Source organism: Aythya fuligula, chromosome 11 (assembly GCF_009819795.1).
Source record: "Aythya fuligula isolate bAytFul2 chromosome 11, bAytFul2.pri, whole genome shotgun sequence".
Lineage (NCBI taxonomy): Eukaryota > Metazoa > Chordata > Aves > Anseriformes > Anatidae > Aythya > Aythya fuligula.
The window spans coordinates 10,937,052-10,958,686 of NC_045569.1; the positions used below are offsets into that span (position 1 = coordinate 10,937,052).

Consider the following 21,635-nt stretch of genomic DNA (forward strand, 5'->3'; position numbering starts at 1 on the left):
TTGACACAACCGTTGTGTAGCTTCAGCTGAAAACATGGGGTCGTGCTGATTGCAAGGCATAGAGCTGAGGCTACAAAAGAGGAAAAATTTCATAAGGCTAACAACCTCTATGTTAAAAAAAAAATCATTAAGGACTCAGAGTGAAACAGTTTGAGGGGAAGAGAACTGGTATTTTTGGAACACAAGTGCACTTGTCCTTTACATATTCATATCAAAAATCCCCCACCAGAGGTGCCCTAAAGCCCCTGTCCTTCCCAAATCCAGCCTTTCAATAGCTTTTATTTTCCTGCCTTAGCAGAACTGAGGGGACAACCAACACTTCTGGCAGCCAAGGGACTGCAGGCAGTTTGAGCGGCGCAATGTAGATTAGCAGGATGTTTCTGCTATTAAAAAAAAAAAAATAGAAGGGAATTACCACTTCGTGTTAACCGTTAACTTTGCATTAGCTTTCACTTACTGCCTCACTGGGCTGCATGCCAGCAAGCTGCATCCTTCAGCACGGCTGGGTAGCACGCCAGCTCCGGCAGCCCGCAGCTCCAGCCCTCACCTTCAGCTCCACACCTCCTGCAGGCACAGCTTCTTGCCAGCCCACCCGTCTCTGAGCAAACCAGACGCCTGGAGGATGATTTTTCACTCGGATGGTCTCAAGTTTGTAACGGTGCTACGCAAAATTTTACCTCTGCGAGCAGAAGCGGCCAGCAGAGGATTTCTTCTGCGGTCTTTGTGATAGACAAACTGCATCCTTCCCCCTGGCTCTCTTTGAATAAATAGGTATTTCATTAGCATGTTCAACTTAAAGATCTGAAAAGCTACAAAAGAAACCTGAAGTTATTAATTAAAAGAAAATTCTGGAACCAAACTGGTACCCTGAGACCAAGGCATTCAAGTTTTGAAGGAACACGCAAGTCCAGCCCTAACGTGGACACTTTTAACCTCATTAACTCTGTACTCTCGCGGAGTACAAAGATACTTCTGTTTCCTTGGTTATAGCTGCCTGTTTTAACATGTCAGCCCAGAGGGCCAACGCCACCACGGGAACCTGCTTGGCCGTCAGCCTAAAGGACTTAATTACAATTCAGTGAGGAACTTCTCCATCTCTCCCCTCTTCGGCTCACTCTGGCTCACCCCCCTCTCCACCACGTCTGCTCTTTGTCGCATCCCACCTCTCCTGTTCACTCTCAGCAGTGCTCCTGCACCTTGTCCAGCACACAATGCTCCTAAACCCAGCATCCTTCTCACACCCTCCCAAGACTGACCCCTCCACACACACTCCTAAATATTCCCAAGACACCGGGGTGATTAAGCCCCAGTCAACTAAGGCGTTCAAGTAAAACCTGATTCCCTGGAAGTTAAGGCTCTTCAATAACCACAAAATACGTTCTTGTATTTGCAGCGAAGTGTGTAGCTCTAGGAATTGCCAGCTGTAGGGAACAAAGGAATTTCAATGCAAAATGAAGTTTCATGACACTATCCCACATGTAGACAATGCTGCATCAAACCAACCTAATTCTGAACGTTCTCAGAGCTTTTCTCCTGCTGTCAGCCCTAACTTTAAGAATTTCAGTTTCCACATCTTTTCTTCGGAGCCGCCAACCAACCACTCTGCCTCTCGTATTGCAACTCGAAACCTGAACTCCCAGTTGCTAAAACAACCCCTTACTGGATGACACTGGGCTTTCACATCCCCACTGTCAAGTCACCAGTACGTCCCCAAAGACTACATGGCACTTTTCCTTCTCCTTTCTCATGACAGTAACGTTAAAGCCCTCTGCTTGCCCTCCACCCTGCAGGGCAGATTTCGCAGAATTCCTAGGTTGGAAGAGACCTCAAGATCATAGAGTCCAACCTCTTTCTGCCCATCTAGTCTCTCAGCTCTGCTTCTTTCTTCTCACCCTGCATTTCCTCATGCTTTGTGTCCTATCACACACAGGAGGATGGCAGCTCACACACCATTTTTACTGTGATCTTCACCACATTGCTTTTTCACTGACTCCCTTCCTACTTCGCCAGCCAACTATTTGCTAATCCCAACTACAAGATCCCAGCCCTTCCACAGAAGGAAGGTTCGTAGGATCCCCTCCCTCCACCTGCAGGGCTTTGCCTGACCCAGCCCAGGACACCGTTTTACTCTTTGGGCACGTTGCTGGTTCACGGTCACCTTGGTGTCCCTCAGGACCCCCCAGGACCTTCTCTGCTGGGCTGCTTCCCAGCTGGGTGCTCCAGCATGTCCTGGAGTTGGGTTTTGGTGGTGCTCCCCAGGGCAGGACTTTGTAGCTCTTGGTGAACCTCCTCGGGTTCCTGCCCTCCCACATCTCCAGCCTGCCCAGGTCCCTCTGGATGGCAGCAGTTTGGTGGCACCTGCAGAGGTGCTGAGGGTACACCATACCCCATCACCCAGACTGCTAATGAAGCTGTTTGACAGGCCTGGACCCAGCCCTGACCCTTGCACACTGCTAGTGACTGGCCTGACTGGCCTCCAACCAGCCTTTGCACTTGCACACCACCCCTCCAGGCCTGGCTCCGCATCCAGCTTCCAGCCCGCCGCGCTGGCTGCTGACCCAGCCCATACTTCACGGCTTTCCTAGGAGGTTCCTAAAGAGGACAGCAACAACAGCTGCACTGACATCAAGCTGGGCAGCACACACTGCTCCCTCCTCGTCTACCACGAGGGAAGGCCACCAGCCTGGCCAAGCAGGAGCCAGCAGTGTGCCCTTGCTGGGAAGGCGGCGAGCAGCGGTCTGGGCTGGAGGGAGGGGATGGATCCTGCCCTGCTCAGCTCTGGGGAGGAGCCCTGGGTCCTGTGCTGGGCTCCTCAACGCAAGGGAAAGCTGGACAGACTGGGGAGAGTCCAGCAAAGGGCCATGGAGATGACAGAGGGGCTGAGCACCTCTCCTGGGAGAGGCTGGGAGCAGTGGGGGTCAGGGGGAGCTTACCCGTGTCCGTACATAGCTGCAGGGTGTACAGAGGACTGAGGCAGGCTCTTAGCGGTGCCCAGTGCCAGGACAAGAGGCACCAGGCACAAAATGTAACATGGAATGAACATCAGAAGTGCTTTTTTACTGTGTGGGTGACCGAGCACTGGCACGGGCTGCCCAGAGAGGCTGTGGAGCCTCCCTCCCTGGAGATCTTCCAAAGCCATCTGGACACGGTCCTGGGCAACTTGTTCCAGGTGTCCCTGCTTGAGCAGGGGTTGGGGCAGATGGACCCTGAGGTGCCTCCAACCCAAACAATTCTGTGACTCTTTCAAGCAGATCCTTGAGGAGGCCTAAGTCTGCTCCCCTGAAATCCAGATCTGTGAACTTCTCCACACTTCCCCCTGCCCTCAGAATCCCGAGTGCTTTTGATTTTCACACATCCAACAAGCCCCTCATTGCCAGTGAATGTGAGATGCAGCAGAGCACTGGCAGCCCTTGCACTCGGGTCAGGAGGCTGGCACTGATGCTGTCCAGGGCTCTCCTGGCCTGCTCGTGCCCTCTGGTGCTACAGATGTTTTGTGGACCTGCTCCTGTGAGCGCAAGGCTGCTGCCAGCTGCCTGTACAGGGCCTCGTCTGTTCTTCCCATTTTTTCTGCACACACACCTGCAGTTCCTCGTGTACACTCCCCATGCTGCATGCGTTGGTGCACGGGCACTCCACAAGGACACCTCCTCCTCCTCCTCCTCGTGCCCTTCCCTGCACCAGCAGGGTTTGAGACCACCACCACCCAGCCCTTCTGCTCTGGACACTGTCAGCATCACTGGTGCCCATATGGAGGAACAACAAGGGAGCAGGAGCCTTCCCTCTTGGTGCCAGAAGCCCTCAGCTTCCAGCCTCACAGCTCCCACGCACCATCCCGCCAGGGACAGCCTCTGCCCCCGATCCCCTCCTCGCTCTCATGCTGGTTCCCCTGCGTGCTGACCTCCATCCCCTGGGGGCTGTGGGACCAAGTGAGGGTGGGATTGTCACCCTGTGTGGCAGCAGCCCACACGCTGATTTAAGCGGACCACAGAGCTGCACCCAAGCCTCCTTCCTCCCCAGCCTCTCCTCATCCCAGCACACTGTTCTGGCCTCAGGGTACAGGCTCTGGCTCCTATCCTGCCACTCATCTCTTTGTCTGCGCTCCCAGCAGCCTCATTCCCTCCATGTGCTTTCACCATAACATCCTCCAACCCTTTGCTTCCATAAAATCCAGAGGGAAAACCTCCATATAAAAACAAACCAAACAAAGTCAGCCTTTGCTGGTACCTAGGAATTGCATTCATCGCAGTTGGCTTGGGAGAGGAAGAAAGCAGTACTCTACAGGGCCACGAGAATATTTATTGATTTTTAATCTTGTTTTCCAAATTAAAACACGAACATGCAGGAAAAAAAAAAAAAAAAAAAAAAAAAAAAAGGAAGAAAAAAACAGCAGAGATATAGCTGCTTTCTTACTTGCTACTTTACTGCTGAGAGCTTACCAGTGCAGCATGTGGTCCTACTAGCTTCTGGCAAGTTTTAGCCAATAAATTATAAAACATTGATTTAAAAGGGGGAAGGAAGAAGAAACAGAAAAGGCAGCCATAAAATTGCTTTTAAGTAACTCTAGTGTAGGTGGTGCATAAACAGGATACGTCATGTCTCACTGAAAAATCTTACTGGACAAATAAAGAACAGAAGAAGAAGAAAGAGAGGGGGAAGAACAAAAGCACAGAGGTGGAGGAAAATTCAGAGGTCCTTAGTTTACGTGTTGTACTTCAAGTCTTTGCTACCTCTGCAGATTTCGGATGGTAACATCAAAAAAAAACAAAAAGCAAAGTAGGAAATGTCTCCGGTTACTACTAGATGGACAATTATGCCCAAGAGGGTCAGACAGTACTCCGAATTCTTGCACATTATTGTGCACTGTTCTGTCCTTGCCAAAAAAAACAAATAAGCTCTGTCTCAAAACCAGTTTGTAACCTTCGTTCGTTACTTCTACGGGAAACCTCTTCCAGAATTCATTCCTCTGATGATGACAAACCAGCTCCTAATTTTCCATGTAAATCTATGAGTCTGTTCTCGCATCAGCATTGCCCGTAGGTTTAAAAAGCTCCACTCTGTAAACATCACAGTGAACACAGAGCAGCCTCACACACCCGCTTTGTGAGGAAAAGCAGACCTATAATGAAAGCATGAGGATCTGCACGGGTTTTGTTCATCTGGAATTTGAGCTCAGTTCCGAAAAGGCTACAAGAACTGTCTGATGCTGACAAACTACAGGGGCTGATCCCTGAAGGGAAGCACTTCATTTCTGAAGATTGGATTTCTGGAAGGAAGCGCCACAACCCTCACCTTAATATTGTGTCTTGTGCGGTACTGAAGGAGACCCATCGTAACGCTTCAGTTCTTTGCCAAGCTAAACTCATAAAGGTCTTTTAATTTCCCCTCGTAACATCATCTTTCCACTTCCCCAGTCGTCCAGCCTTCATTTATTCCAGCTTCTCCCTGATACATGCAGAACAATGCATGTTCCTCCCAGTAAGTAAGTGCTAGCAGCGACAGGGAGCATTAACAAGACCCTGGCTGGTGCTGCAGGTTGACTCGAATCCCTTGCACAAAGTGGTTGTAAAGTGGTTGTTCAGAGCCTTCCTGCAACCAAACACATATCCTGCTTCTCAATTGCTTCACCCCATTCCTATGCAGTCCTCATGACCACCTAGGTCCTCCTGTAATACAGCCAGTTTTTCCCCCGATGACTTCTAACTCTGTTGGTTCCACAAATTTCTCCAACACATCCAGCCTCCAAGGTCCTTAATACAAACATCAGCTAGGATGTTAGAGCTGGATACAGCCACCCCTCGGGCAGTGCTACAGGCAACCTGTCCCCCGTTGCAGTTCCCTCCTCTTTTACCTGATTCTGCTCCAACCTCTTAACTTTACTTCTTCAGTACAGCCATTCCTCACACAGCACTCCTGTCAGCCATTTCGCTGAACATCTGGACAATTAGGATCTACCTAGTTCTCCAATCCAAAAATAAATTGCAGAACATGCATATTGGATTAATTTGGCATAATCTAGCAACTATTTAATCAGACTCCCCCCCTCAAAAACACAACTTGCTCTAGAATATAACACTGCTGTAGACATACCAAACAGACCTGAAGTTACAAGACACATCTGCTTCCACCTCTGGAACATCTGGCTAGAGATAATACCTGCACGCAGCATGGCAGCCTGTGTGATCAAAATCCAACCTACCAGATATTCAAGCTCGCACTGTTTTCTTCTTGTGATTCTGCAACAGAGGAGTAAATAAATCCTATCAAGTGATGATTGCAAAAATGGCCTCACAAGTCTCCAAAAAAAAAAAAAAAAGTAAAAATAACAGATCCATTAATACAATCCAGTTAAAACACACATCCAGTAAGTCCTGTTCTATTTCTGAAATGGATTAACTCGTAACTCGCAATCCTATATCCTCGCTAAAAGCCAGAGAGCCCACCTTGCCATTTAGCTGCCTTCATCTTACACATATTCTATATGAAACGAAGTCCAGTCGGATTTCCCTGCTGTACTTTGAGTAACTGCAACCACGTAGCCACTGGAAGCCCAAAATGTAATATTACAGCCAAGCTCTCAATCATTTCTCTAAAGGTCTTTCCGCTCCACCTTCTCACTCCCAGCATCATCGCCTTCTCATCCCCGTAGTTGCTCCCAATCTCCTCCTGTCCTGACTGTCCGGGACCACATCCACATTCCTCTTCCCTTCTCCAAAACGACCAGGATCCACCGATGTCACTCACATTTTGGCCTCACCTAGGGAACTCATTTACCTGTTATCTGCCCCATTAACACGGACTTTACCCAAGGCCATTCAGAAAGATAAGACAGTATTTTCCAAACCACTGGCAGGAATAAGCACACATTTTGCCTTACTTTCCTTGTGAACAGATACAAGACACATGAAGATGTCTAACTAATTCAAACAGTCGCGGTAAGAAATTCCAATTAAAGTGAGAAGTCTTAGGTACGATACAGGATAAGTTTTCTCATGGAGTGAAGCCAGCTTAAGCTGCATCCCCTCTTCAATCCAATCACTCCTGCCTCTCGCTGCAGCTCACTTGTCCTTCAGTTATTTCACTGCAGCCTGAAACTGGGTAACTGTAAAGGATCATACTGAAAAAAATTAGCCTTCTACTTCTTTTCTTGAACAACCTTGTTGGATAAGACATCTTCCCTGCCTTCCAAACAAGGTGACATTCTTCTTCCATACCAAGCTAGAAAGCTTCTTATTTTCTTGTTTCTCGGGTTGTGCACACATTAGATGTGCACGTTTCATAGTTAATAATCCAGATTTAGTATCATTTCACACAAGAGCTCTAAAGAACACCAATCAAACATCAACCCAGCTTACCTTCCATTTGGGAAAGTCAAGGGGTCACCATCTTTTAGTACAGACCTGGGAACAGCAAATATGCCACTGCCACCCTTTGTCTTCAGCCACTGACCTTTCCCAAGAATTCCCTTTCCTGGGATAATCTGGAAGCAGGTACCTGAATAATCACTTCAGGCAACAACACAACGGGGACCTGCTCTGCTACAACCAAAGTTAAAGGGATTTTTTTTTCTGTTTCCTGAAGCTCTTTACAACATGTAAGCCAAGCCACAGCTTTACTTTGAAAATAGCAAGATACTCAGTCCCAGAATTCAGACACAAGCTCTTCTCCACGCATCCCGAGGAAGGCATAGAGCAAGATACTGAAAAACACCAAAAAATCCAAAATACTATAGTGTGATTTCTGCTAGCGTTAAGAAACGATGACAGTGTTTCCCCATCCCAAAGACAGCTGTTTCTAAATCAACATCTCAGTAGGCTGAGAAGGATGTCAGGGACGAAAGCAGTACACAAGAGTTTTTGCTCAAATGCTTAAAATTACAACAAACACACAGTCCCTTGAGACATGGGGATGTGGTTCACGTCTGAGGTTGTCCACAACTGTTTATACCACCTCTGCATGTTGGCATCGTCCCACAACAGGAGCACGCTCCAGATCAAGCACGGGCACACAACTATGTGCTGAATTCACTGGAGCACACAATATGGAAATTGTGCCAGATTTAGGCTTCTACATTACCTGCAAGAGGGGAGAAAATATCTCAAGAGTATTTTGTGGCTGCTTCTACCACCTAAGAAAGTGTTTGTGAAACTAGCTGTTAGGTCATCTCCTGCTCCTACCAACGTTCCTCTTTTTTTTTTTTTTTTCCTCTGAACTATGTGAGAGTAGAAACCTCAGAAACAAATGCAGAGCTGGTGGAATCCCTGCCCATGCGGGCTGGAATTAGCTGACCTCTAGGGTCCCTTCCAACCCAAACCATTCCATGATGTGTAAAACCTTCAGCTCCTCCCTGTCCCAGGACCTTTTTGCCATGATGACTCAGAAGCTGAGTGTGGCACCCATCTCCTGCATGGACCCCCTCCAAGACCAGCTAATTTCGGACTGATTGCTGAAAGCCTTAGTGGTGACACAAAACACCTTGGGTACTGCCACAAGGCCAAGGGACATCTTCCATGTGCTACTGATAAATCTGGACACAAACAGCAATGGGCATACAGGCCCAAGTTCTTTTTTCCTTTAGAAATGTAACAGTTTTGCTGAAATGGATGTTCTGTGGGATGGGTTGGATTAGGTTGGGCATTAGGAGAAATGTCTTTACTGAAAAGGCTGCCCAGCTCTGGAACGGGCTGCCCAGGGACGTGGCTGAGTCACCACCCGCTGAGGTCTTCAAGACACACGTAGCTGTAGAACTTCACAGCATGGTTTATGGTGGGCTTGTCAGTACCAGGCTCGAGGTTGGACTTGGTGATCGCAGAGACCTTATCCAACCTGAATGATTCTGTGATTCCGGGAAGGGCGCAGAGCACCAGAGGGTAATGGGGAGCAGGGACAGGAGATGTGCTGAAAAGGGCCTCCCAACACAACACTGCAGCGAGGGTGAACACAGCCCTTCGAGTATAAGCAGGGGAAGACCAAACAGGGAGGAGAGGGCTTTGCAAGCTCTCACGTCCCCTCTTTTTCTAGTTTTTCAACAGCTATATTCGGAAAAGCACTTCAAAAAAAGATCTCACATCTAGCAAACCTAACTCAAAGTGAGAGGCATAAACTTTTCTTGGTTAAGTTACAGAATAAATTATTTGATTACAGTCTAAAAATACTATCAGACATTTGTTCTCTCTTTAAGGAGCTCTTGAATTGATAATCCCACAACAAAAATAGGAAATACATTTTTAATGCCACTGATTAACATTTTAGCTCACTTAGGAGCACTCGCTGTATCCCCTCACCTGAAGGCTTTTCATTCCAGACTGCTGACATTTCCTAGAAATGTATTATAGTCCCAAACCAAGTTATGGCATTGATAAGAGTGCAGTGCTTACTGGTCTGCCTCAGGTAAGAAATGTGATTACGTGGCCACGTCAATCCCTTCCGGCCTCGCTATTTTTCATGACACAACCATTCAGCCATAATCTATTTTTTGCTGCTGATGAATTTAAGAGAAAGATAACAAAGCATCTAAACGGGGCCACTGCATGCCCATGCTAGTAACCTAAATGCTCCTGGTGGACATTTAACAAGTAAAGGGAGGCTCTGGAGAATGTAGACACCGCAACGGCCGCAGCAGAAAATGGTGGTCAGACCCCAGAAGGTCATGGGGTGGCACGGTGTCCTCATTCACGGAGCTCATGGAGGAGAGCACAGGAAGTGGAGCTGGCAGCCAGATGGACGTGGAAAGTTTTCATTTCATGCAAAGAAGTAAGCAAAAAGGATTCCTCCTCCTGTTCAACTTTAGGACGGTTTATACTTAAACGGAATTGACCATATCCTCTAAAATAAATTAAAAACAAACAGCAACCACAACAAAAAACCCTACACACACACACACCAAAGTGTATCATCATGGTATATAACAGAAAGCATCCCCTTCCTCTTCATCAGTAGATGCTGCTAACCTCTCAGCTAGTTCCATCCCAATATACGCTTTACCAGTCTAAAAGTTAAAAAACAGCATCAAAAGTTCAAAGTATAATGCAAAGATTTTAGCACAAGTTCTAGGAAAGGTAAAATTAAGCTCTGTCAGGTTTCCTGTACCCAAGCCTAGAGCACAAAAGCCTGTTGAAGGCACTTCTCAGCACTTGATGTGCTTGCTGGTGATCTCTGATCTCCAACACCATCTTTCTTTGATGCTCGGAAGATCTCCATAGTCTCCCTCTGGCTCTTTTCTTGTCATCCCCATAATTAAACACTATCCACTCTTTACTGGCAAAGGGTAAAAAGAAGGTAAGCAAGCAATGCCAAGACATCCCTTCAGATGCACACAAATCCGGCCCCACACATATCCCAAATGTTCCCTGCAAGCACTTTTTTTTTTTTTTTTTTTTTAAACAAAGCGACTCATTTGCCACTATGACACCTACTTCTTTCCCTAGAGGACAGTGTCTTTAAACTCAGATTTAACTAACAACATTAAAATGATGACTTACCAGTCTCTCATTATCTTCTGAGGTTCTCTGGTAATGAGCCGCTAAAGCAACGTAATCCTGCGCCTGCTTGTTACATTCTAAACACTTGAGTCCTTGACGGATTAGTCGCAATGGGTCCGTGTACAGAGGCAAAGCGGGCTGAGTGTTTGTAGAAATTCCTACCCCGTTTCCTGAAGTAGCATTGGGTTTACGTGAAGGAGAGGGCGAGTGCAAAGTCTGAGGAGCCAAAGATGCTGAAGAGCTTGTAGAAGGTGAAAACATTTGGTCTAAGGAGATCGGTTTCATCAACAGCTGAGAACACTGCATGATAAATCCTTTGCTCTTATGATCTCTTGCATGTTTAAGCAAGCTACACTTATTAAAAAAAAGTAGCATAGTTGAACACTGAGTGCACATGACTTCAATGTGAACACTTCGCCTACTATAGTGTTGAGTCAGGCTTTTCTCTAAGGCAAACGAATCCCCACATTCCAGGCAACAGTACCCAGAGGCAGGTAAATTAATACTGGTGTCAGGTGGAGGGCTAAGGTTGGGAGTATATATTGGCACCGGATTGGCACTGTGCAGTACTTTGTTAAATGCCTCCACAACGACAGGAGCAGCTTTCTTGACTTGATGCACCAGCGGCACCGACATTTGAGTCACCTGAGGCTGATTCCGCCTCTGCGCTGATGACTTCGCTGTAACAGAAGCAGCAACACTGTGCGGAACTAGGTTGAGATTTGCCAAGTGCACGGCTTTGGGAAGAAGGCTGGAGGTGGTCACGCTGGACGGCTGCACCACGATACTCTGCTGCTGCCTCTTGCTCAGCTGCTGCCCAGTGAAACCGACTTTTATGGCACCACCGCTGCAGTTTGGCAGAGGAGATAAAGACACAGCAGATGTGCTGTTTGCAGCAAGATCTGTTTTCATACTATCTGCGTAAGGGCTCGCTATGTTCGACAGCTGGATAGCCAAAGCAGCCCCATTTTTGGTTGAGTTCTTGCTAGCCTCGCTTTCCATAACTGCGCTAGTGTCAGGGGAAGGGAAGGATTTGATAAACTCTTCAGCAGATGAGGTTTCTGCAGGTGACTCTTCTAACGATTTACCCAGCTCATCATTTTCTGGCAAAATTCTAGTAACAGTTCTTTTGATTTCACCAGAGGATGTCTTGATAGTCTTTATTCTAACTTTGGGAATAGCTGGCGGAGAGCCGGCTGCCATGGAAGGGGAGCCTTTCCCACTGCTGTCACTGCACACGCTTCGAGGACTCTCGGGCTGCTTGCTGGCCTTCCTCACCACCTCTAAGGGGCTTCGCGGACTCTTTGGCGACTTGGGCATTTTTGGACTTCCCTTTGTCCCATCTTTAAAAGGACCAGGTTCCTTTGTAAGATTCGGCTGATCGCCTTTTGGAATACAGGCAACCTTTTTGGCCTGAAGAGCTACTAACGCAGCCACGCAGGATGACAACTTCGAATGAGTTGGCTTTAACCTCTGGCGAGGTGGTACTGACGAAGACATGTTCAGGTCAGGCACAGACCCTTTATCTTCTCCTAAATTATTGTGAGGGAGATCTCCAAACACCAAGCCTTCTCCAAGAAAGCTATTAGTATCTACCAAGTCCTTGCTTGACTCCACAAACCTCTCTGCTGCTTTGTCTTGGTCTCTCCTGTTCATTTCCAGCCTACTATCTGGCTGGAAGTGGATCTCCATCTTTTGATCCTTTTTACAGTACTGATCAAACATGCTTAATTCAGGCTCTGGCACCTTCCTAAAATGATCTAGTACTGAGGCTCCTGTTGGTATATACATGGAAGGCGGTGGAAAATACGGAGTTTGGGCATGTTTCAGTTTATCACCAATACTGTTCTCTTTGAACGCATCCTCTGGTTCAGGGCTGGAAATCGGGCTAAACTGACTAAATGTTGGCAAAGGCTCTGATTTGGACTGGTCCAATTTTTCAGAGTAACTTCTTGAGCTATCGCCATTAATAAAAGTCGACTCAAACTTCCCATAACTATGCACTAAAGCATGAGCCTCTGATGGCAGATCAGAGCCACGAAACCCGTTGTGCAGCAGACCAGTCCCCAGGTGATTTCCCTCCTTCTCTGCTTCAAAGGACTCCTGGCGACTCGTGTTCTTCACTATTACACTCACGACAGGAGCATCGGAGGGAGGCAAAGAGTGGGACAAGGACACATTTTCATCTATACAGATTCCCGATGACTTCAGGTGATTCTCGTTCTCCTCCCCAGCTGACGGGATGGTCTCCTTGGCATCAAGGCTTGTCGGATCAGGGATGTCAAAAGCAGCCAAGAGGTCATCAAAGTCTGGGGTTTTCATGTCCCCCATGATGAAAGCTACAATTAAAAGCAAAATATGTTGTCAGTTGCTAAGGTGTAATTGCCAGAGGCGCCTTAGAAATTAAACTTATATTCACATTTTAAAGAAAAGGTACAGCATTGAAGAAGCCTCCAGGGCGGAGTGTAGCTGCACTCCACAGAAGTTCCCTAGGCCTCTAACCTTAGGTGTTGACCACACCAGAGGAACCTGGTGTGCTGACTTTAAGAGGAAATGTACAGAGGGTGGAGCAGAGTGGAGACACCACAGCCAGGCTCAGTGATAAGATGGGAACGTGAACGTACATCGGAACCGATAAGCTGCATATTTGCTACCCCGGGCCAACTGCCTGCCGTGTTTTAGACAAAATGCTGTCCTTTTGATGAACTTTGTCCATTCTAATACCAAAACACACCTCCATCCCAAAAGCTACTTGCCTCCAAGGTGTAACCACGCCTCTCTGGGAAACAGAAGTCTCTACAGAGTCACTTTATATCTTTTCATGCGTTTGTAGCCAGATAGTGTTACTCACACTCTTGGTATTTGCACTTGCTTTGCAGACAGTGAATTTATCACCAGCAATCCAAAGAACCTGTGCATCTGTTGCTCTAATAAATTGCACTACTCGTTAATCAAGCCATGGTAGTTCTCACTGAACATGACCAAACTCCTCAAGTGTGGCCGTGGTAGTTCATGGAACGCGACTAGATTAAGGGTGTGTTACGTTATTTGTGCATCTGTCATCGTGATGGTTCAGTACTCTGAGTGTGGCTGGACTTAGGATGAATTAAGCATTGTCCCCAATAAATTTACCCTTTAATGCAATAGGTATTATTTCTCTCAAGGACAAACTTTGTAAGATGTTGATGCAAATGACTCTTATGTGACAAAAAACACAAACTACCCAAAACACTAACGCAGCATGGCACAAAGGCTAGAAACATCTGCTGCAGACACTTCAACTTCCATTTCAACTACTCCAAAATTGACTTTTGACACACAAAGATATTTGCTCTGCGGGACCCACCTTTTTTTAAACACAGCTTGCTTGGCACAAAGATATGCAGGCCAAGCAAGCTCTCTAGGGAGAGGGAACCCCACTCTGGCTCCTCCAGGCCCATCAGTGACCAGTATCAGTTCAAACTGCGGCCACCAGGCAATTTTCACCACACCGAGGGTCTCCCACTAGCATCAGTTCTCAGTTTTTGTCATCTTCACCCCTTCTGCTGTGCTGCTTTGGAGGGCAATCATGGGGAAGGAACCTCTTCTACCTGCACTGCTCCTGGACAATCAGCAAAAGCTCAGTTCCCATCCTGCTCAAGCCACAGGGACAGATGACAAATGACAGGAGCTGTTCATCTACAGTCCTGCAACACCACCTCTCCTCTCCAGGTTGTCTGCGGAGCTGCTCCTGCTGTTGCAAGCAAAGCAGTGGGAGATGGCATCCCCTTCACCTCTGGTCCAAACACAACCTTTTGAACGTCACCAAGCCCACACAGAAGATGTTGTTTCAACCTGATACCTCCAAGAACAACCGTCATCATGAAATTCAACTTAAAAGATTCAGAAGTACATTACTGTTTTATTTTTTTTTTTCTTTTTTTTCCTTTTTTTTTTTGAGAGCTAATAATCTGAAGAATTCAGTCCTCCTTCAAGGCCAAAAAGCTAGAGGTAAACAGGTAGGCCAAGAGAAATAGGCCTGAAAACTGAGATGACTCCCTACGCAGGGCAATTTAAATAATACAAGTCTTCAGTAAATATTTCAGTACAGCCGCTCAAAGCAAACTGCAAACCAAGCAGGGGTTATTTGAAACAGGGGGCAATCCTTAATTAGATAATGATGCCACCAGGCCCAAACTGCCCAAAGACAAAGTAAAGGATCAGATCCGAATCGTAACAAGAAGTGACGTTCCCAGCCAGCTCTCTTCACAAGCCCTCCAGAAGGGAGTGGAGCTTAGACACCAGCCACAGAGCCCTATGACAGCAATAATAAAGCTCTGATGAGATGCATGATGAGAACTGACAGCACAGAATTGCTTGAACATTTGTGCTCACTGCTGTATGGGTTTTGCCCCCACATTTAACCGAAATGTTGGTGCAACAAATAGACTTCCCAAACATTTAATGAGCCATCATTTAACACGTTTCATTTGAAAGCAAACTGATGTATGCAGGGAGGAAAAGGCCCAAAGAGCACCAAGTAAACTTGCAGAGCACCAGTTCCTGCTTGGCAAGGAGCACCCACAGGCAAAGTCAGTCCCGCCACACTCACTTGACTTGGGCTGCATCCGTGCTGCCAAAGCCAGCAGGGAGTGAGAGAGAAGGAAGGAGTGGCAAGAGCCCAAAAGAAGGGGGAAGAGCTGAGAGCAGAGGTGCAGGCAGGGAGGAACAAGGACCTTGGGATGAGGCAGAGGGAGAGAAAGTAGCTGTTTGACACCTCCCCCAGCAGGCTGGGAGCTGCTAATTGAAGGCTGCTTTTATTATTTGTGACTGGGTTAAAAAAGTTCATCAAATGCCACATTTAAAAGCAAACAAAACAGAACTCTTCCTGGCAGACTGCTGGTACAGGGAACCAGCATTTCTATTTCTAGAGCTGGGCCAGGAGAAATCACCGCAGCACAGAACAAGGCATACTGGTCTTCAAGCATTAGTTCAGCCATGCCTACAGACAAGCCCCGGAGGTGTTGCTTTGGTTAATCTACTCCAACACACTTCTGTGGAGATTTACTTGGCTTAAAAGTGGCTCGCTGTGGTTTAGCTTAAACTTGTTCTCATTCTTAAATTAAACCACAAATATGAATGTCCAGACAGGGCTCTGCAGTAATTTACAAGTCCCATCCCTCAGCCAGGTAGGGCAACGGTGCTTTGAGTTAAGTCCCCAAAGCCCAGAGGATTACCCATATGCTTCAAATCACCAGCACTTGATAATGAGTTTAGAAACATCACAGATTATTGCAGTTGGCAAGGAGCGCAGACCTGAAACCTCCCTTTCCTTTGGGTGGGAAAACTTGTGCCAGTTGGGCAGGAGCTAGGCATCGTTCAGCTGCTGAGATTCCTGGCACACAAATCCCTACGCGAGGAAGACATTTCGTTCCGTAACCTGGAACACCCAAGTTTTATATACAGAAAAATCAGCTTGCCAATCACTCGACCCTTCTCTTCTCGCCCCCAAATACCTATCCACATTTCTGGATGTGTATTTTAAAACACGAGGCAAAAATGAATCCAAGGTATCCGCAGCATTACAAAATAAGCTTTTCTTGGAAGAAACCCTGCATTTTCAGATTTCGTGTACATCTTCAGGCCTATAAAAGACGAGTTCATGTTCTTTACTATTATGAGAAGAAGCCTCTATTCAAGCATTTCTACACAAAACTGCATCTTAAACTTGTCAAAGCTACAATTCCTTCAGAAAAGCAAAGTTGGACACAAATTCTGGAGAAGACTGCATAAACATCTTGCCAATGGAAGAGATTTTAAAAGACATAAATTTAAAACTCTGATTAGACACTACTTATTTCTGCTCTTAGATAACAAACGGGACAAGTATATTGACGAAATTCTGCCCAAACTTTCCAAGAACTGGCTTATGAGGAAAGCAGAAAATAGGGACTTCCATCCTTACTCCGTCCTTCCATTGCTAAAGACTTGCCTTAGAAACAAAGCTCAGAAGCCAAGTTTCTCTCTCTGGTTGCCTATAAAAGACATGGAGGTTGAAACTTCCAAAGCAACGGGTTAGATCAGTAACATACGGAGAGAACAAGGACTCATGGAGTAAAACACATGTATTTCACTGTGCAAAGCCAACCGCAGAACAGCGTGTTTCTCCAGGAGGCAGGGAACCTAGATGTCTCCATGCCATCCCTGCGAACTTGCTGCAGGCGCTATGGCAAAGCCTAGGGCCTTCTGCTCTGGCTTAAGCTTCCCAACTCCGCAGAGGTACCTCAGTACCCGGTGTCTCCCGCACACGTCCTGTACAAACCTTTCACCAGCAGCGTTATTCCTGCGGACTTTGGGAGATCCGCAGCGGCTCCTCTTCTCCAGACTTCCAACCAGCGCGTAGCATGCTGCTCGAGGAGGAAGTTCAGGCTTGCCACCTAACACGAGAGCACAATTACATGAGGCTGGGTGTCTCAAGACAATAAATATTCATACAGCTGCAAGACAACAGTTAGGTACAACGGAAAAACACCTCCTGCTGTGACGGCAGGCCCGGAAAAAAGCAGCTTTTTCCCGGAGCGGGCGCGGAGGCAGGCCGGGACCGCTTGCCAGGGGTTCGGCTGGGCTGTCAGGAGCGGGGAAGCGCGGGGAGCAGCCGCCAGCTGGCAGCGGGGCCGGCCAGGGGCTGTCAAGAGGCAGCGAGCCCAAAGCTCGGCGAACTCTGCCAGGCAGCGGAGGCTCCGGCCGGGGGGCTGCAACCCGCAGCCGGCACCGGGGGGCAGCGCTCAGGCCCCGCCACCCGACACAAAGGGCAGGCAGGCAGGCGGCTGCCCCCCCCGCCCTTTCTCCCTTTCTCCCTCCGTCCCTCCCGTTCCTCCCCCAGCCCGGCCGCGCTGTCAGCCCGCCGCGGCCCAGCCCCGCGGCCCCGCACGTGGGCGAGCCCCGCCGAAGTTTGCTCGCCCGCCGGGGCCGGGCCGCGGAGGCCGGCCGGGAGCCGCCTCCTCCTCTCCTCCTCCTCCTCCTCTCCTCACCGCCACCGCGGCTCCACGGTTGCCGGTGGTGGTGGCGGTGGCGGCGGTGGGGCCGCCCGCCCTGCCCTGCCCGCGGGGCGGCAGCAGCACCGGCAGCGGGAGGCAGCCGCGGGGCTGGGCGGAGGGCGAGCAAGCAGCGCAGGGAGGGGAAGGGAAAAGAAGGGAAGGGAAGGGCAGGGCGGGCCCCGGCGCGGCCGGCCGGGCGGGCGGCACTCACCCGCACAGGCGGCTCCTCCGCCGGCCACCGAGCAGCCGCCGGGGCCCCGCGCAGGCCTCACCCCGCACCGGGCACCAACGGCCGCAACATGGCGGCGGCGGCGGCGGGCGGGGCCGGGGGCGGGGCGGGGCCGGGACGGGGCACGGCGAGACCGCCCCCCCCCTCCCCTCCGCACCCCCCTTCACCGCCGCCACCGGGCTGGGCCTACGGGGACGGGGCCGCGGCCGGGCCGGGCCCTGCTTGGCACCGGGAGCCCCCGCTCCGTGCTTGGGTCCCCGCACGCACACGCAGCAGGCCCCGCTCTGAGGCGCTCCGTGCCTCCGCTCGCCCAAAATCCGGCTTCTGGGGCGGGCAGGGTGCTCGTCAGCTCCTGATTAACGCCGTGGCTTTTTTTTTTTTTTTTTTTTTTTTTTTTTCTTTTTTTTTTTTTGTCCTTATTCTGCCCCAAAGTCGGCGGTCGCACGGTTTTATTTAGGGTTCTTGTCGGGTGAGTGGGGCTAGGCTTCGCGGCCGCCCACTCGCTTTTCAGAAATGTGAAAACCCAGGGCTGGGTTTTTCCCCAATCCTATGGAGCTTGCGTCGTCAGTCGTTAGGATTTGTTGACTATTGGTTTTGATTGCTCGGTGACTTCCTGAACTGCTAGCACTTTTGGGATACTCGTTTTCAAATCCTACAGTTAAAAAAAAAATAAAAAAAGGTTATTGTGATGGCTCATGCTCAGTGCTTTCCGTAGTTACAGATAGATTCAGAAGCACCAGATCACCAGTTAGCCCACACCTGGAGCGCTGGGTCCGGTGCTGGGTCCTCACCAGAAGAGAGCCAGAGGCGTACTTCACAGAACCACAGAATCACCTAGATTGGAAGAGACCACCAAGGTCACCGAGTCCAACCTCTGACCTAACACTAACCAGTCCTCCACTAAACCATATCACTAAGCTCTACATCAAAACGTCTTCTAAAGACCTCCAGGGATGGTGACTCCACCACCTCCTTGGGCAGGCTCCATCTGAGCATCGGGAAGCGCTCCTGTGCTGTGCAGGTGATGGGGCACTGGCCCAGGCTGCCCAGAGAGCCTGTGGGGTCTCCATCCATGGGGATCTTCAAAAACCACCTGGACGTGGTCCTGGGCATGCTCTTGAGTCACACAGCTTGAGCAGGGAGATTCAGCCAGATGACTTCCAGACGTGCCTCCAACCTCAACAAGTCTGAATCTGTGAAGCATTTGGTGTTAAGGTGTGACTGTGTCATTTTCATTCTGTTGTAAATAAAAGCCAGAAATATTTATTGTGTTTGTCTTCCCTGTGACACAACCTTAGCATCTATATCGCATACTACATGTACAGTACTGATCATACAGCATTTGTTTCTCATCAGTTAAGTAATTTTGTTTTCCTTGTCCCCAGTCCAGTGGGTAATATATATACATATACTATATATAGACGTGTATATGTGTATATTATATGCAGACATATATGTTTGTGTACACCCATCGCTTCCCTTCCTTCATTTCTGAATTGATGTTAACACCTTTCTCCTTTAGGAGGTGACAGCCAGTCCCTTGAAACTAATGAAAGGGCAAAGGAAGTTGCGCTGAGAAAAGAGTTTCAGTATCACGACTGGTACCTATATTTTTAGCACGTCTTTTTCTCTATAAAAAGCTACTTGGGAGCTGTAAGCTATAACTGCTAAGATAGCTGACATTTCTTATACAATTTATGAAGACCTGCCACAGTCCTGAACACGTTGTGGCTTGCAGGGAAGCCACTGTAATTTGAGTGATTGTGCTAATTAAGAAATATAATGCCAATGGGAATTTAGCTCCATCCCAAATGGATGAGGAGGAAAGGCAGCCATAGAGTGCCCGGCTGAGAGGCTAATTCCTCTCCATATGACAGCAGAAACCCAAAAAGTATTAAAAGGTGCTGCAAAGAGCAGCTTCCATGGGCACAGCTGTGCTCTGATGGCACCTGGATGGGACCTGTGCTCTGGTGGACCTGGATGGGCCTGTAACAGACAGCTCCTGCCCAAGGGAATCACGCTTCCCACTACAGCATGAGCTAGCTTTAGGAGCAGGATGAGGATTCAGAATGGGGTTTTTACCGCTCCCCACTCCATCCATTGGCCAAGGTGGGCTGACAAGTCAAGCAGCTATCCATCCCAGTTTTTTAGGGCAGGGAAGGAAACATTGTGTTGTCCAGCTATGTCTGAGAGCCTCGCTTTCAGCTTCTTCTCCTGCTTGAGGTTGTTTGAGCTTGCATTTGTCTGGGGGAGGTGGGCTCTTCCCAGGTGCAAGCTGTGTCAGAGGGTGTGTGTGTGCGTATGTAGGCAAACGGGCTGGCAAGCACGGTGAGACCCATTTTATTTATTCATAACAAACATAGCAAAGTCTTGAGCACTCATGCCTAGGCAACTGTCATTTTTCAATTCACCGATTAATTTGTTTCTGTCAGATCCTGGTGTTATAGAGAATTACCTTGAGCTGGTTGCAAAACTTGTGTGTTACAAAATTGTAATTAATGTTTCAGAAACTCCAGGGAAGGTTTATTATTGGCAGGGTGAGAACGAATCCCCAGACACAAACATTTATCTAAGATAACAGTGTAGCCTTCGGCATTATCTACGCACACACATACACAAAAAAAAAAATCAGCGTAACTTAAATCAAGGTAATTAATTATACAGATGTCATCTGTATGCATTTAAAACCATTTACACCTTTCATTCTGGCTTTTTGGTCTCCCCAACTCCAAGGGCATGCCCCAAGCAGATTTTTCTCCCTTTGGCTTCTTGGCATGTACACCAACGAGCCAACATGACTGTTCAACAAAGAGCGCCCCGTACAAACACTGATCAACCACCAACATGGAAAATCTTGCCCTTGTTCCAGATCCATTCCTGCACCAAATCAAACAGAGCAAAGCCCTGTATCCCTGGGAGTTTGCAAACTGCAGTGAGAACCCTAATTCGGGTTCTCCCCCTTATATTTTAGGATTATAGAACTGTTTTGTGCCCTGCCATTCTTCTGATTCCCATTTACTGGGAATTGAGGTTGGCTGATTTCTCACGAGGAGATTGTAGTCAAGGGCTGCTGGGATGGCATCAGTGCAACTCTCCCCTACCAGCTTTCACAGGAGCTATATCGAACCCGTTTTACTACTCAACAAGAAAACTGGAGGAATAACTTCCAGACAGCCTTCTTTACCCATGAGAGCTGCAGGCTCTGGTGCGGTACGAACATGCTCCAAGGCCTGGGCAGGCAAAGTCCCTTGCACAATCCTCTGTGCTGACAGCAGAGACAGCGCAAAGCCCTGCGCTCTGTGTGGCTGTGCCTCAGTGTTGCCAACACAACTGCTTGTGGGGCTCAACACCTGATTGCTGAACGTGAACCGGGTGCAGAATGATCAGGGACAAGGCTGGCTTGAGCTGTTCTCACCTCTGTGCCCCCAGTGGAACAATGTGATGGCAGCTGAACCACTCTACAGACAAGAGAGAGCTGATCCAGACGTTATAAACCTCTCTGGGGAAGAAATTAAACTTCGATACTTCCCCCATCATCTTTCATGTTGTGGTCGTGTGGGCAAAAATGAGGAGTGGGACATTGCAACCAGGTGGGAACCAGCCCTAGTGGGAGCTGCTGGGGCAGGAAGGCCAGACCAGCAGCATCCAGAGCTGCAGCCCACACCGCTCCTGGACTTTGCTGAAAAGTTTAACCAAAGCTTGAAAAAATGCAAAAAATAAAATAAAATAATAATAATTCTACAAGGACTCCCTGTCCTAAATTGCCCGTAGCATGCTCACAGCATTTTTAGTGCAGTTGTACCTAGAAAATCATTGCCAAGAAAGCTCAGAAAGTTGCTTTGCATGTTCACAGGCAGGAGAGAGCAATGTAGGTGCAGACGTGGGGATGCTCTGTGCTGCTGGTGTGGGATT

General features: G+C 48.4%; 1 protein-coding gene across 3 annotated transcripts in view; it reads right to left on the bottom strand.

Moving 5' to 3' along the window:
* The window catches only part of ZNF592 (zinc finger protein 592), a 39,243-nt gene extending 21,459 nt beyond the window's left edge, over positions 1-17,784 (bottom strand). For 2 of the 3 annotated variants that reach the window (XM_032195214.1, XM_032195217.1), the window contains exons 1-3: positions 17,706-17,784; positions 16,780-16,894; positions 10,479-12,817 (exon numbers count right to left, since the gene is read on the bottom strand). In XM_032195214.1, coding sequence (XP_032051105.1) covers positions 10,479-12,809 — 2,331 coding nt within the window. In that variant the 5' untranslated portion in view covers positions 12,810-12,817; positions 16,780-16,894; positions 17,706-17,784. Of the gene's footprint in view, positions 1-10,478; positions 12,818-16,779; positions 16,895-17,488; positions 17,513-17,705 lie in introns of those variants that run through there. The other variant, XM_032195216.1, reaches the window with a different exon arrangement.
* Between the last annotated feature and the right edge of the window lie 3,851 nt (positions 17,785-21,635).